General features: G+C 45.0%; 1 protein-coding gene across 1 annotated transcript in view; it reads left to right on the forward strand.

Moving 5' to 3' along the window:
* Positions 1-16,979, forward strand: part of fras1 (Fraser extracellular matrix complex subunit 1) — a 562,738-nt gene that overhangs the window by 392,502 nt on the left and 153,257 nt on the right. Inside the window, exons 36-39 of the mRNA XM_078543632.1 lie at positions 960-1,091; positions 6,705-6,827; positions 8,635-8,882; positions 9,936-10,072. Of these exons, the coding sequence (XP_078399758.1) occupies positions 960-1,091; positions 6,705-6,827; positions 8,635-8,882; positions 9,936-10,072 (640 nt within the window). The remainder of the gene's footprint in view (positions 1-959; positions 1,092-6,704; positions 6,828-8,634; positions 8,883-9,935; positions 10,073-16,979) is intronic.

The following is a 16,979-nucleotide window of genomic DNA, read 5'->3' on the forward strand; positions in this document are numbered from 1 at the left end:
TTGAAGACATGGGGCTGAATTTTTAGTTGTTTTCCGTGTGGCAGGGTAGGGGGTTGGCGGGGCCAAGTGATACTTAGAGCACTTATAGGCCTGTTAAAGCTTATTGCTGGAGGCATCTTGGATTTTACAGCTGGCCTCCAGGCCCCCTGCAAGTGGTGGGCATCAGTGCAGCCCTGTGCCTGGGTTCAGCTGCAGGCCGCCCCATGGAGTTATTCCGTCCATGCAATTGGCGAGCAGCTGCCATGGCCTCTTTTTGTATTTTAAGTTTTAAAATGAGAGGGTGCCTCTATCTATTTATCTAACATGGCATCCTGCTGTTGCTGCTTCCTATTGGTCCTCCAGCTTCAAGATCCCACCTGCTGTCCTTAATTGGATTGCAAACTTGCCTTCTGGTCACTAATGGGCCAATTTTGGGCAAATCACAGATGCGTGACTGTTTCCCACATGGTGCAGGCTTCTGATCCTATTTGAGTGTGGTGGCGGGGTCCTGAAGCTCGCAGGGAAAATCCTGTCCATGAGTTCAACATGCTCAGCTCATGATGAAAATCAACATCCTACCAATCTACTCCCAATATACAGACCCTCCAGAAAGTTTATTTACTTTATGTTTAATGTAGGGTAAGCCCTCACCTCGTCAATCTGATAAACCCAACCTTCTGATGAAATACCAACTCTGACATTGTAGTTTGCTCCCAGATAAAGTTGTGGAGCTACTCTCTCACGTAAGAGGAACCTACAGCCTTGAAACACTTATCCTGCTTGTGTAGCATATATGTGTTAACATGAGCATAATACAAGAGACTGATATATCTAACTGAAAAAAATCAGTCTTAATAATAAGTGGTCTGTATTAATGTTCGAGGCCTGTTTGTGGTTTTCTTTAGAATGTTAAGAATGTATTTTGCCATATATATTTGGAGATGGCTGCAACCTTATGTTGTTTGCTTTTCTTTGTGCAGTTTCTGATGGTGAACATACATCCCCAGAAATGGAATTTACCATTCATCTGCTCTCTACCAATCAGCAACCTCCTGTTTTTCAAATATTAGAACCCTTCATCGAAGTCAGCCAGGGAGGAAGAGCAGCTATTGGTAGGGTATTTGTCCTAATCAATTGACTGGTTCAATGTCTGTTTACTTCTGCTTGTTAAATATACTGAATATTCAATATCCAAGCTTTGGTCCCATTCTTGTAAAATGTTTGTTTAACCATACATGTTCTACATATAAGTATAGATTTGATGAATTCATGGGCAGGATTTTGCCCTTGGCGGAGGTGCTCAGCGAGGGTGGGTTGGGGCGGTCGGGAAGCCGACAGCTGCCCACGATTGGCTCCGCACTGCGATTTCACGCATGGATTGCAAGCAGCAGCGCAGAGCAGGGGGAGGAGGGAGAACTGGACCTAGCACGCAGTTTGCACATGCACGAGAAAGAGCGCTTCAATCTCCCTAAGGCACTGAGCTGGAGATTGAAGCGCTGTGTAAAAAAAAAATGAAGAGAATAAAAATTTAATAAAACATGTCCCCTCTGGGACATGTTTTTAATTCAAAAATAAAGTTTTTACTTACTGTTTATTTGCTTTAGGAATCCTCATCCCGCTCATGGACGAGCTTTCCTAAAAAATGTAAAGGCCGCTTGGCCTTTTTGCCTGCTCACCAACCGTTGGCTTGGGCGGGGGGTGTAAATTTGTATTTAATTAGATTGTTAATGGCCTTAATAGACCTTTTAATTATCGGCGGGAGCGCAGCTGACTCCAGTATGCAGCCGCCGAACGAAATATCGTGAGACTGCGTGATGACATCGGGATGCATACCTGACATCATCGTGTGTCATTTTACGCTCGGGCGTGTCGGGCACATGCCCGAACACCAAGTGTAATATTCTGCCCATATTTCCAGTACAGTGCTTTGCATGGTAGAAGCAAATATTATAAATCTGATTTCAGAGGTCAGTGGGCCTTGCAGGATTTTCCATCAGTTAAAAATAGGGTGCAGTAAATCCTATGGGATGCACTGACCTTTGTGCCCAATCTCCCACCATGTACGTCTAGCATATCAGGAGTACAAATTCATATAATGTATCCTTTAGAAAACTGCATAGGCTAGAAGTGGTTTATTTAATCTCATTTCAACCTCAGGACATGTAACATCTTAGAAACACAATTCAGTTCATGTTATCTTTTGCATAATATTGACAGATATGGGGGAATGCATTTTTAACTTATAAGTCTGAACAAGTTATTTCTTTGCTACCAGCACCATTCAGGGTAGAAACCAAGTTTGCCCAAATTAATTATTCTTTGAACTGAAGTGGTTACAGAAAGGGATATATAATTCAATTTATTGCATATACTGCAAATTATAAGTCAGCACCATCTTTTAAAATCTTATGAATTAAACGTACGCGGCAGATTTTTTTTTCATTTTTGCTCCCTTACACATCACTAGGAGTTTCACCAGACGTTAAACAGACTTGTCTTGCTTCTGGCCCTCATCTGGCATTGAGCTAGACTTGAATGTGGGAGAACTCACAGTGCCAGTTTGTGCAGTAGGCCCATGCATCCAAGAAATTGGTTTGAGACTTCATTTTGTGTGGCACTTACAGTTTGGTGAAAGAGGAGACATTCATTCCATTAATTTGGCCTGAATTTGAGGCCGGAGCCAGATTTTCCCGATGGAGGCAGGACTTATCCTGCATTTTAATCCCGTCTACATTGCCAGCCTGCCAGAAAGCAGGATTTCCCTGAGGTCAAGGTCTTAAATTGCTTGGAGATGAGTCTGCTGTCGTCATTGGCAGACTCATGCCGGAAGTGGAGGTGGGCTGACTCCCAAGCGGGGTGGTTAAGAGGCCTGCCCTCTAATCCTGTCTGTTCCGAAATATATCGACCTGGATCTTCCGATAGAATTAATGACGTATGTTAAACTGTATCAGGAAGGCCTCAAAATGTATTTAAAAGTAAATTTGCTAAACAATTAACTCCCTCCACCCACCCAAAACTCCCCCATCCCAGCCTCTACCCCACCCTCCACTCGTTATCCACTATATAAACATATGATCTCATGAGTCCTATCATAAGAGCTGGGATGCATTCAAGAGCCCAAAAATCTGCCAAATAAACAATCTGACCTCAGAACTGTTAATCTCAGCAGCTAACTAAACTGAAAACAGAAAATCAATCAAAAGTGCTTAAAAATTTTAAATTGTTACTTATTTAACTAAGCTACAATTACAATACTGAAAACTGCACTTTGCCATTTATTTCATTTTTAGTATTTTTTAAATTCATTTCACAACTTCTGTACATTTACATTGTTGATCTTTTACCTGACAGCAGAATTTGGAATAATTAACACAAAAATCTAGTTTATGTTCACTCCCCATTTTGTAAGTTAGACTGCTGTTATTCATATTTCCCCATCAGAGGATGGGTAAGCAACTACCTAGGTATCTCCTTGCAATTGTCCAAAAAGAAGTGCACTTGAGCAACCAGGTTGCTGTTCATTGCTAGCAGTTCATTACTCTCCTCATCACACACACAGCTAGTAATTCACATAGCATGTCCGATAATGCGGTGAAAATTTGGAAAATACTTTGTTTAATTCTTCGTTAAATCTCCCATTCACAGCACAGGCATGGCTCACTATAATGAACACAGATACATATCATGCTACAGAACCCATAATTTTCTGGTGAACAGTAAGGAAGGCAAAGCCATTTTACCTATATTAGAAACCTCATCCAGCCTCCATCTCATGTTTCTCACTACGATGCAGCTGGTATAAAACCCGACAGCAGCTGAACCCCAGCCACCCTGCTGAAAATCATAAAACTTTCCAGAGACGGGCTCTTAATGAACCCACCACGATGTAAATGAGCTAGTTAATAGGAGCAGGACTGTACGAGGCCTACTCCCTTCTCCAGTGTCAGGAAAATGGCACAGGTTGGGAGTTTTTACCATTTTGTTTGCTATCTCACATCTGTTCCCATCCAGTCAGGGGTGGAAAATTCTGGCCCAGGTCTCAGATGTGAATGGCCCAATTCTTACTCGGTCTTCAATTGCATTAGATTTTAACCCATGTTATAAGTGACTCCTTGTTGCCAGGCCTAGTGTTTACAGGAGAAGCTACAAGGGTAGAGAATTCCAATTGTGCAGTAGTAATTCACAGCTTCAATGGTTCATGATTCATTTGTTCTCTTGGGTAAAACTGAGGTAAAGTTCATTTCCTCTGATGCTCAGTCAATAAATTTCTTCCTTCCAGGCCCTGTGAGTGGGAGCGATCTTGGGTTGATAACATTATAATTTGTGAAAAACAAACTCATGGAGCAGAATTTTACTATCCCTCTCTGGCAGTTCTGCAGGTGGGTGGACCCGTAAAATTACCTAGGTGGCCTTCCCGCCACCCTCCTGCCCATCCCCAACCTGTTCCCAATTTTATGGTCGGATGGGTAAGGCCTAGGGCAGTCTGCCTGCCCTCGTGTTAATTGAAGCCCTCAAGTGGCCTCAGTCTTCAGGCTGTCTAGGGAAGTTCAGGGCTGGGGAGTAAGCCTGGTACATCACCCTGCTCAGGCCGCGAGCAGGAAGGGAGGACACCTCCCCCAACGGCCCTTTTCCCCTTTTCTGTATTGGAACTCCTATCCCCCCGGTCTTTCCTCTGCAGGGCTTCCTCCTCTCCTGGCCTCTCCGTCAAGATCCCCCAACACCCCTGGCCTCACCACTCTTCCCGCCATGAGAGCCCCCAGACTTACCTAGTCCTGGATCCAGGACTTAGAATCTGGGGCTTGCTTGTAGTCCCAATTCTGGTCCCTGCTGCCACTGGCACTGCTGGATTACAGAGCTGTTGGCCAATCAGATTCAGAATCATCCCCCTGAGACTGGACTTTCTCCCAAGTGAGGGGCAGGAGTTCTGTCTTTTGCCTATTAACGCTCCTCGAAGAGGCAAAAAACCCTGCCTTATGAAAAATCCTGCTGGTGTAAAATCACGGTGTTTGTACAAATATTGAGTATAAAATTCAACTTTAGCGGGAGTGTGAAATTGTCGTTTGGTAGTACAGAACTTGAGTATTGCTGAACAAGACATATCGAAGCTTTTCATCTTGCACTCACCAGGGCACTTCGCAAGAATACCAATATAAGGGGAAAACAACGGCGGATGCTGCTGTCAAGCCAAAAAGACGTTCTGTCTGCCACACAAATGAGTAATGTGGAATATGAATTTTAGTGCCAGCGTGATGCTAGATATGTAGGCCATACGTCCCAAAGACTGGCGGATCATATCAAACAATGTGTCACAGACTCTGTTTGCAAAGGGTAAGATGCAGCCTGTGCTTGCAACAGCGTTCAACATTAGATGTGATTCCGCGTTTGGACAACATTTGCTAAATAACCCTCAGTGTGCTAAGAATTACGCCGACAACCAATTCAAGATTGTCAGTCAGGCTCGCAGTGTGGTACATTTGCATGTACTGGAAGCTACATTTCTTAATACACAGGGCCCAATTCTTTGCAGACAGAAAGGTGCACACATTGCGCCTGTTTCAGCTAAACAAAATAAGTGACAGCCATTCGCTGACACATGCCTCCGGGCAACACCCTGACCAATCAGGGTCAAGCTGCTTGTATTAAATTTCAAACAATGCTTGGCACTTATCTGTTAGTCACCAACACTGGTGCATTCTCCATGCCAATGCCCCTACCAATCAGAGTCCACTTGGCAACCAATCAGCACTCTCTTCACATACAGTATAAATTATTGTTTTCCCCTTGTATTGGTATCCTGGTGAAGTGTCCTGATGAGTGCAAGACGAAAAGCTTCGACATGTCTCTTTTTACAGCAATCCTTGAGTTTGAAATTGGCTTTAGCAGATTAGTTGCCCGCTATACATCTCACTTTAAAAGAAAATCGGGAGTGGTGAGTATTGAGGAACTGATCCACTACCATCTATTTTTAGCCATGTCGAAGATGAACTGAATCCCCTTTGATTTACAACTGAACTTTTCTGTAAGCTTGTTTATTAACTGTAAATATTAAAACTCAAATATAGCAGAGCAATGTTAAGGGTGCTTTGTTTTCATGTATGTATTTTGCATCCACAAAGATAGTAAGCAAGTAAATAGTTTCCTGGTGAGAAGCTTGACTATTTCTCATGTTTTAGAATCAATGGCTGGGATTTAATGTGAAGATGGTGGCCCCACCACACCAACTGGAAAGTTTGGGGGCAAGCCCAACTCCGCTGGTCTAGGCCTCTGGGAGCCACTGGAACTGTTGTCAGTCCCCGACCAGGAGCAGCGATGGAAGCCTGAGTACAAGCTAAGTAGGGCTGCCTCACCAAAGCCAGTCAGTGAAGGAGGTGATGATCAGGAGGCCGTCAATTGGTCAATTAAAGACCTCAATTGGCCCAAGGGTGGGCGGGTCATCCAACATTTCCTTGGCTGCTGCTAAAATTCGAGCAGAGTGGGCTAGGTAACAGGCACTGCACCCCCTACCCCCTCCACCACATGCAATTTTACACCTCCATCATCTGCCAGCTCACTCCTGAGTGGAGGGGCTAAATGTAAAATTCTGGCCAATGTTGTAGAGAATAAAGTATTAGCAAAACTCAGAATTAACAAGACCATAATGTGCACAGAAAATTAGTGTCAAGTGACCTGCTCAGAATAAGCTAGTGCGATTATCTAACCAAATATCACTTTGTTTCTGTGCTAAGGTTTGAGCCAGTTAGCAGTTCGTGATGCAGACACATACCCTGATGACCTTCTGTTTGAGCTGATGGAACCCCCTCAGTTTGGGGTACTGATTAAATCAGACTACAGACAGCCAATGGTAAAAGGTGAGTAACAATCACAGCTCAGAGGCACTGAAGGTAATTGTGTCATCTTTACTGTCACCCTGGCAGAGATCAACTAATCCAGCAAAGGCCAGTGATTGGGACCCACGGTAATGTTTTGACACGGTTGGTTGCACGTTAAAGCAGTGGTTTTTAAATTTGCATGTGAAGAATAATGTATAACTGAAAAGAATTAAAACCTGTGGTACCCCTTTAACACTGTGAGTGAAGTTGTATTTCAGCAAGTGATCTCTCAGATGAGCAGAGTTGTCTGAGCCACTGAGCTGCGTAGCCTGATCAAATACATTTAGTAGAACCAGCTGCATAACAAAGTTCCTTTTATTCAATCCCAACTAGTCAGATGATTTTCAGCTTTGCTGCCTGCTCGGTAACCTGACTGAGTGGATCCATGGATATAAAAATTTGGCAGGCTCTAGAATGGATTGGTGATCTGCATCCCAATAGTGAAAACTCCCAAGGCCCCCCCACCCGCCACCCTCCCATACCTCAATGTCAGACAGGGTACATTTACAACAAAGACAATTTTGCACTTCCCCCACCAATCATTTTTATAGCCTCTCTGAGTGCAATTTCTAATTTAGTATAATTGTTCTGTGGCCTATTAACAACTAGGCTGAGACTAATTAAACTCATTTCACATAATATCTTTACAACAAACAGGAATGTCATTCATCCCTCGAATGAGTTGGATTGAAACCTAGATCCATAGATAATTGGGAAATATAATTTATTTCAACAATCTTTGCAATAAGTAAAATTGTAACTTATTCAAATATGTTGCAGCCAGTGTCCTGGATTCCATCTTCAGCATTTATGGAATATGAGCTGGCACAGAACAACCTTACTTGTGAATTTCTGTTTTTACATTGACCTTTAAAGCATTTGCTGAGATTCTTTCTGTCTATAATTTTACTGAAATAGTTGGAAATTTCATTTTGTACTTGCACTGACCTTGTTGGCTAAAGTTGTCAACGGGAGGAATTTCACCCCAGAGAATTTTCATTAGTGATCCGTTCATTTACATGGAACCTAGCTTCCAAACCCACACTACAAAGAAGAAACAGCTAGCAGCTCCTCATTCTTTCCAATAATACATCCATTTCCTGTTGCAAGTTACTACTGTAAATGTACAATTACATAAGCAATACATGCTAGGGATATCTTGGGTTCAATCACTGTTCTGTTGATTAAATGGGACATCATGCTAATATTCTCATCAGCAGATCTTAAGTTATACTCTGAAATAAACATGTTTCTGTTTCTGAAAATTAAATGTATGCACAGAGAAGTGAAGATTGACAATCATCGATAACCAGGCTTGTTAAGAATTGTTTATTCCCAATAAGAACTATCATATCATATCGGCATCATAAACAGTATTTGAGCAACCAATTCATAAGTATGAGGGAATAATTTATATTAATCAAATTAGTTTTGCTATTGTTTAGAGCCAGTTGATGAAAGAGGAGACCAGAAGTCAATCTTTGCTCAGTTTTAGATTTATTCACAAAGTGAGACATTACAAACGTATAGCCCCTAACCCTACAACCTCCCACCATTGTCAATAAGTGTCTCTATTTTATACTCTTTTGAGTATACCAGTAAAACTAATTAACAAATTGACAGCCCCTTAAAGGGGGTCTCTATTTTATATGTGCACAAGTAATTGAGTGCCCCCTACCTGTACACACTTCATTTTAATTTATACAGTTAACAGTTATGAGTTTATCATTAAGAGCTTAATTGCTACCTGATGTCCCATTTTGATCCACCTTCTCATTTCCTACAGGTGATACCTTTACACATGATGATGTGGCACGAAACGCGATTCATTATGTGCACGGTGGTACCCTGACAACTGAGGACAGTATGCAAATCTTAGTCACAGATGGAGTTACCATGGCAACAACACTGCTCCAAGTTCATATCTCAGCGACAGATGGTGACGGTCCTAGGCTTGCACCTGAATCTCTGTTGACTATTTCGGTGCCTGAAAAAAGCTTGGGAACCATAACAAGATCTCATCTGGCATATACTGTATGTTAACTCTAGTACTGTAACAGATAATTGGCTCTATTTTTTAGCTCATTGTACTCTGTTCTAAACACATTTTTGGCACATTAAAAATATAGTTTAATTACATATATCACCTTTCCAGAAAAATAATGCATTCGTACACTCTTTCTATTAAATGATAGAAATTATAGTTTATAGTGGCTATTATAAAACTTTCAATAATTTTTGGCTGCCAGATATCAACAGAAAGCACCTCTCTACTGTGATCTCTCTCTGTCCTTTGCCCTTTTCCTGATATTTCACTTTTCTCATGTATTCTTGATTTTGTAAATTCCAGATTTATTTTTGTCTTTTTGTGTATTTTTCTTTTTGCTTTTTATCTTTCATTTTTTTTTGTCTTTTCTGCCATGCTTCACTTATTCCATTTTTAAAATTTCCATTCTTCTACTTTCTTAAAAAAAAGACTAAGGCAGATAAACCATTCTGGGAAATAACACATCACCTAAAACCCTCAGTTAGATTCCTACCTTGCAATCACTCCGTGGACCCATTTAGTAGATCAGTTAAATTCTTCACCTAATTCAAGCTGTGAATCACCAGAAATGTTCTTACTAATATTCTTTAACACTATTTCTTAATTGCTTCCCTTCTTTTGGGCACAATTGCACCATGCTTCATTACATAGCTCTGTAGCATCATCCTAACAAATATGCTTACTTGAACTGCCCAGACAAACCTTCGCTTACGTTTCCTTTCTATTCACCAAGAGCAAAATACTCTGTCCATTCTTTCAACCAGACCGTCAGTCACTCACCATGTGGGAGAATTACAGGTATAAATCCACATCCACAATTTAATACAATCCTACATGTGTTCTCTACCTGATAATATTACACCAACATTTAAGTGGCTTCCCACTTCTGTACTGAATGCTTTATGCAGTAGTTGTTGTATTAACAAATCTTAGGTTTTCTAGAAATATTAACATTATTTTCACAATTAAGTAATGGAAAATGATTGAAAATGTTAAAAAGAAACCAAGTAGCTGAACATAACCTTTTACCTTTTCTTTAGGATAATAATTCTCCTGACAGTAAAATCCGGATTCAGTTGATATCTCTGCCCATGTACGGTATCCTCACTAATGGCGATGAGGAGCTGTTGGAATTTTCAACATTTACAATGGAAGATATTGATAACCAAAGAATTAGGTAAAAGGATTGAACATAATGTACAATACAGGACATGTACAACGTACTGGCTACACTTCTTCCTGGAAAAGAAGTCCTTCATTTTTCCTCCAAATTAATAATTTTAATACTCTTCTGATAGACTTTAAAATAAAATCTAATCTGATGAACAATGTTAGATGGTATTTGTATGTTGGCAGTCCAGAATCCAAGTTAGTCAGTTAAAGAGGCAGCCTTATTACAGAATTGTTGGCAGATCCTCCCATCAAGCTACCTGATGTGATAAGTTTGCATTATAGTGAGCAATTTGTATAAAATATTTTGAAAAACACACACTTGGCCATGAATTTAGATTGTTGGATAAGAAATGGATAATGCCTCTGTTAAAATAAAAATAGATATATTTTATAAGCGATTGCAGGCATAATAGACACCACTTCCTTTTATTGAGCCAATTAGTGGTTTCACGTCATCAAGAAGACTGGACTAAATAGAAACAATGCCCCAAGCCTTTGCTTCCATGGTCCAGTAACTCTAGTGGTGCTAGTTTTTCATTTACACAAAAAAAGTCTTGTGCAACAACAAATTTTACTGCTGTTGAACACGTTCTTTGAATTCAAATCAGAAGCTGCATTGGCACCATCTGTGCAATGACGCTTTAATGAAATATGTGAGGGCACATATTAAGAGTAATTTTCATTTCTGGTGGGTCAAGAAACCGCTGGCGCGGTGGGGGCTGGGTACAGGGGTGGGCTGCATATGGAAATTGGGTGGAGTATGTAACGTGTGACCAATCTGTAGTTTTCCGCTCACTTTCAAAGTCAGAATTGTCCCCATTATACATTGGTGTATCATGATATATAGGTGCAAAATTAGTGACCAAAGAAATTTTAAACACAAATAGATCTCTAGGATCTGCCTATAAAACTCAGTGAAGTCACACTTCAAAATGTCAGACATGCAGAGCATGTGGCATTCACATTGATTGGCACTAGTACCATAGATATTGGCATATAAGTTTACTTTTGAAGTCTCGAAAAATCCCTCCAAAAACAGGGGTTGACTTATACGTCGAGTATAAAAGTGAACCACTGGTGTGGGTGTGGGTGATTGCCACTTTGATATTCCATCAGCATCCAACGCAAAGAACGGGCATGTCTTTAATTCCTGAACATCTTTGCAACACAGCCAGTATCACCTGCTTGATTCCTTACACCCAATTATAAGGTACTGGTAAGCGAAACTTGAATGCGTGGGGTGAAAAATTGAGGCTGACTATTAGTGCAAGTCTAGCATGCCGTGACTTCAAAGGGGTGGGGAGAATTGACTTGTATATACAAAAACATGATATTTGAGGCTGGAAAAATGGACTCGTCTTCTGTGCCAGGTTGGCTTTTACACCATAATTTATTGTACTAAATCATAAAACACCAAGGCATGAGTTTTCTGGTTGATGGGGGAGGGGGAGGAGGGCAGAGTGGGAGTGGGCGCGGGTGGGCGTGGACCTGATTGCCACCTGCGATCGGGTCCACGCCGCCATTTTATTTGGGTGGGCCAATTAAGGCACGCCCAGCGTATTTCTCGGCGGGAGTGGGCGGGCGGCGGCGGGTGTACACAGACTGCCGGGTCCAATGGTGACCCGGCAGCCTGTTTAAATGAAGGCCTGGCAGCCTTTTCTAGTCTGATCACAATGTCAAGTGCAAGGCCACAGCAGAGGGCTTCTGATGAGCAGGCCAGTCCGGAGGGTAGGCCAGCGGAGCAGGCTGGAGGGTAGAGCAGCAGGACAGGCCAGGCCAGAGGGTAAGGCCAGTGTGCCCCTCATTTTTCGGATGACTGCCTTGCTGCTCTCCTCGAGGAGGTGGCAGCACGGCGGGAGGTGCTGGTTCCCCAGGATGGGAGGAGGAGGCCCCCCACATGACGAAACGTGCCTCGGAGGAGGTGGCAGAGGTGGTGAGCTCCCGCAACATGGTGCTGTGCACCTGGATCCAGTGCCGTAAGCGCTTCAACGTCTTGTTGCACTCTGGCAGGGTGAGTATCATGTTGGCATTGGGCATTTAACCCAGCAAGTTGGCTTAGCCCCCTGCTACTGCCCCCCCCCCCCCCCCCCCCCCCACCCAACCTCCAAGTCTGAGTGTCATGACTGCATTGAATCATTGATGGCATTTGTCCTTTGCTGGGTGGGCCATCAGATATTGCCCATGCTGAGGCCACCCTGAGAGGGTGATGAGGAGATGTGTTTTGCCCTTGCAGCTTGTGTTACACTAAGTCCCACATGACTGGTGTGGGGCAACCTGAAGGAGCTGCACCTGGGCGCAGACTCAGAATTCCAGGACATGTCCTAGTCAGGGTGATGAGATGGTGGGAGGGGTGCTCCAAGGTGGTGTGGCAACGAACCAACTGCTGCCCTCTGCGCTCCACGTGCTTGCGCCTCCTTGCTATGGAAGGATATACTGTGTGGTGCCTAATGTGATGTAAGCAGCATGTGTCCAAGGAGGGGTGGTGAGAAGTAGGCCTAGCATCTTTGTGTGAGTGTTTGACAGCAGCGGGGTGAGGAGGCACTGGAGCCCTGATATGTCCCACTCTGGTTGGGGTGGGCCGTGCGTGAACAGAGTCCATGTGCAATTTGCACTAATCGATGCTCTTCTCTCATTTTCAGGAGAAGAATCCTCATAACGCAGCAGAGCGTGTGGGGACTGGCGGTGGCCAGGCTCAGATCACCATTCTAAGCTGTTTCGAGCAGGAGGCCCTGGACCTGGAGAGGCGCCATGCACCCAGGTCCGCTGGTGTCGTTGAGGCTGGAGTGCCACGGCCAGGTATTTATGCCCAACAGTAGGTCAGCATTGTTCTCCCAACAGCCGTAGCACTGCTGAATGTTAATTGATTTAATTTTGGAACATGGCTTGACCATTGCTTATGGAAGGATGAGCGCATAATAATCCGGGGGACAGGGATTCACTTTGTCTTTGTCTTCACGCTAAGTGATCCACTGTCCTTGTTCTTCCTTTCAGCATCATCGGAGCAGGGCCGGGAGGAGAAGCAGCAGATGCCCCCTCTCACCTGAGGGGCCTGACGTCTCACCAGCATCACACCATTTCTGCCAGGCAGGCACCAGCGCAGATACTGGCACCTCAGAGGGAATTAGAACATCGGCTAATGTCCTGGGGCACAGTAGTGAGGGCACTTCACAGTCGCCGGAGGAGCTGGCAGAGACAGAGAGTGCCCATGGCGTCAGCAGTTGGAGGACTGCAGGGGACCAGGCACATGCTCAGTCAATGCCTGATGATGTGACTCTGGAGTCGTCCGCGACGCAACAGGTGTAGGAAATGCGGCCGGGTGTGCGAGAGCATCTGGTGGAGATACGTGAGGCTATGCTTGGCTAGGTCTCCATGGTGGAGGAGTCTACGCGAACACTTGCTGAAGCAATGAGCCACATGTCCGAGCGCCATGCATCCTCCATGGAGAGAGTGGCGACTCTCATAGAGAGCCTACTCCAGGAGACCCATCAGGGCTTCCTGGGGATGCACTCTGACCAGCAAGCCCTCACATCGGCATTGACCTCAGATAGTCAGTGCCAGTGTGGGAGATGGTCTGGGCACCAAGTTTCCCAGCTCGGTGCCCATCCATCCACGGTGAGCAGGGAGGTCCAAAACGACCTCACATCGGCGCAGCAGCTGCCTGTCGTCTCTGTGAGCTCCTCTCAGGGTGCTCCGGATGAGGGTGCCAGCTCCTCCACCCCTCTCCCAGTGACAGTATCATCCGGTGAGGCTGTGAGGACTGGGGGGATGCCAGCTGTGGAACTGGCAGCTCCCTCCCAGGCGGGGCCAGCACAGGCTCCACAGGCCAGAGGACGACCGCCAAGGTCATCGAGGCCAACAGGACAGCAGAGTCAGCAGGCTGGCTCAGATACCACCCCGAGCGATGGGGCAGCACCGAGATGTAGCACCCGGAAACGAAAACATAAGGCACTTTAGGCACACCACGGGTTTTTCACTGGTGCTTTTGTGTTGGCCCGAGATGAGGCCCCTATGATTTTATTTGATTTGTAACACTGTTGTATTTTTTTTGGAATAAGTTGGTTTGCCTGACACATTAAATGCAGATATGTCACCATGGCTGAGGGTGTCTCTTTTCTTCAGCATGTGTACAGTTTCCAAAACTGCAATGAGAACTTTGTTGGACATTCAGCTTTATTAACAAGGCCCTTAGTTACTGTTGCTAACCAGGCAGATTTTGCACTTAGGTGTCGAGTATCGAGCCGACAGCCCAGGCTTGTCCTGGTGGACCATCTGTGGTGTGCTAGCTGAAGGTTCGTTGGATTAAAGCCTCCCGGGTGTCCCTGCCCCACTGGATTATGCCCGGCTCAGCGTCTACCCCCTCAGCATTTCCCTGTGCATGCTCAGCCTCAGACTCACTGCTGGACTCATCGTGTGCAGCCGCAGCCGCAGCCACTGCGTCTATATCTACAACGTCCACAGCGTCCCCCCTTTTCCAGCGCAAAATTGTGGAGAACGCAGTATGCAACCACTATCAGCAACACATGATCTGGGGGATACTGGAGTGCGCCCCCTGAGCAGTCCAGGAAGTACATCTTGAGAAGACCGATGGTTCTCTTCTTGTGGAGGTGTGGCTCCTATTGTACCGCTACTCAGCTTCTGTTCTTGGATGGCAGAGAGGCGTCGTGAGCCACCTTCTGAGGGGATAACCCTTGTCACCCAGCAGCCATCTATCTAGCCGGGCTGGAGCACTGAAGAGCCCCAGCACCTGGGAGTGTCTGAGGATGTAGGCGTCATGGGAGTTGCCTGGGTACCTTGCACAGACTTGTAGAATCTGCATCCTGTGGTCTCACACTATCTGCATGTTCATGGAGTGGAAGCCCTTCCTGTTGACGAAGGCACCGGGCTCACCTGCTGGTGCCTTGATGGCCACATGTGTACAGTCTATTGCACCCTGGATGCGGGGGAAGCCAGCAATGGCCGCGAAGCTTCTGGCTCGCTGTGTCTGACTTGCCTGGTCCCAATGGAAGTGGATGAAGGTCAATGCACGTCTGAACAGAGCGTCTGTAACCTGCTTGACACAAGTGTGGACAGCTGATTGGGAGACACCGCAAAGATCACCCACCAACCCCCGGAAAGAGCCAGAGGCATAGAAGTTGAGGGAAGCTGTGACCTTTAGAGCCATTGGCATGGCGTGTCCACCCACACAGTTAGGGGAGATCTCAGGGCCAATCATCTGACAGATATAGTTGACTGTCTCCCTTGAGAGACGGAGCCTCTTTCGGCACCGCATCTCGGACATATTGAGGTAGCTGCTTCGCTGCCCGTATACCCTGGCAGCAGAATAGTGGCATCTTCTGCGGCCCCTTCTGCCTTGGATTTCCTGTTAGCCCTGCGCCCCTTGTGCTTGCACCTGTCCTCCCAAAGGTGGCTCCCCTGGAGGCTGAATGTGCACTCCTGCCCTCCTCACCCTTCTAGCCCACCCTTCCTCCTCAGAGGAGGTGCCTCCAGTGGGAGAGTTCAGCTCCCATTCCCAGGCTAAGGGAAGGCTTCCTGAAACCTGCAGGCCCAGAAAAGATTCCTCACTGCAGAGGGCTGACCTGAAGGTTAAGAGCCCAAAAAAAGCAGCTGGTATGCATTTTGAAGTACACCAGATCACACAGGCAAGTTTGAAAAACTTTCAAAAATAAAAACTTGACTGTGCACTCTTGCGACCCCACAGAGCCCTCTTATCCCGCCTGTGGATGAGGTTAATCCAAATGTGTCCTACCCACCTGCCCATTGTGCCTGTGCGCCAACCCGAGGATTGCACGGGCATAGAAAAATCGGCGCCAATTGAACACTCAAGGGCCTTAAGTGGCCCGTTAATTAATGGCGGGAGCTCATCGGAGATCATCGCTCGTCTGCCCAGCGAAATATCACGATGGCGCGCGATGACGTCGGGATGCTCGCCCAACGTCACCACGCGTCATTTTACGCGCAGACATGAGGGGCCCGCCCCCGCATGACAACAGGAAAATCCTGTCCCAAGTCAAAGAGTGAATGGACAACCTATTAATATAAAAATAACTTTTTATTTAAAAAAAGCTGCTGGCTCCTTGTAACTTCAGTAACCTGTCTTCCCCAAGGAGCAGAAATTACAAGCAGCTGTCAGTCTACAGGTTTGTCCCAACAGTTCCCTCAGGGGGTGCCTATTTACAGCAATTAGAGACAGTGGTCCTGAAAGGATGAGAGTGATTAAACACAGCTTCACCTTGGCAGCAGAATGGTACATTGGCCCTGAAGCTACTTTGTAGATGCTGGCAAACAAATGCTTCATGCATTCCTCTGAACATCCTCCCTTCGATTTTAATGGAGGCATTAATCCATTAAAAATAAACACGTTAACATGTCCACTAAAATAGAGTAGAGGGGAATTTTGAATGGAAGTGTCTGCACCCTAAAAGTTAAATGTCTGTTGTAATAAAATATATGTCCTCCAACTTACTGTGAACAAAACTAGACATTGCTAGCATGTCACCATGTTTCACAAAGATGGTTGCTTCTTGTTGGTGAGGGAAAATTTCCCTTGCAGCATAAAATACTTTCTAGTTGACACCAGGGTCTTTTTAAGAGTAGTGGAAACACTCAGCAGGTCTGGCAGCATCTGTGGAGAGAAAGACAAGAGTTAACGTTTCGAGTCCATATGACTCTTCTTCAGAGCATTTCTTCATACAGACTCGAAACGTTAACTCTGTCTTTCTCTCCACGGATTCTGTCAGACCTGCTGAGTTTTTCCAGCATTTTTTGGTTTTGTTTCAGATTTTCAGAATCTGCAGTATTTTGCCTTTATCTTTTTAAGAGTAATTTATCTCCAGTTGATATCAGAATATGTTTACTTACAGCACGAGTATCTTGTGTCCTTGGGAGCTGGGGTTACATACCCGCCTCCCACA

This window comes from Cetorhinus maximus, chromosome 1 (assembly GCF_964194155.1).
Source record: "Cetorhinus maximus chromosome 1, sCetMax3.hap1.1, whole genome shotgun sequence".
NCBI classification, from domain to species: Eukaryota; Metazoa; Chordata; class Chondrichthyes; order Lamniformes; family Cetorhinidae; genus Cetorhinus; species Cetorhinus maximus.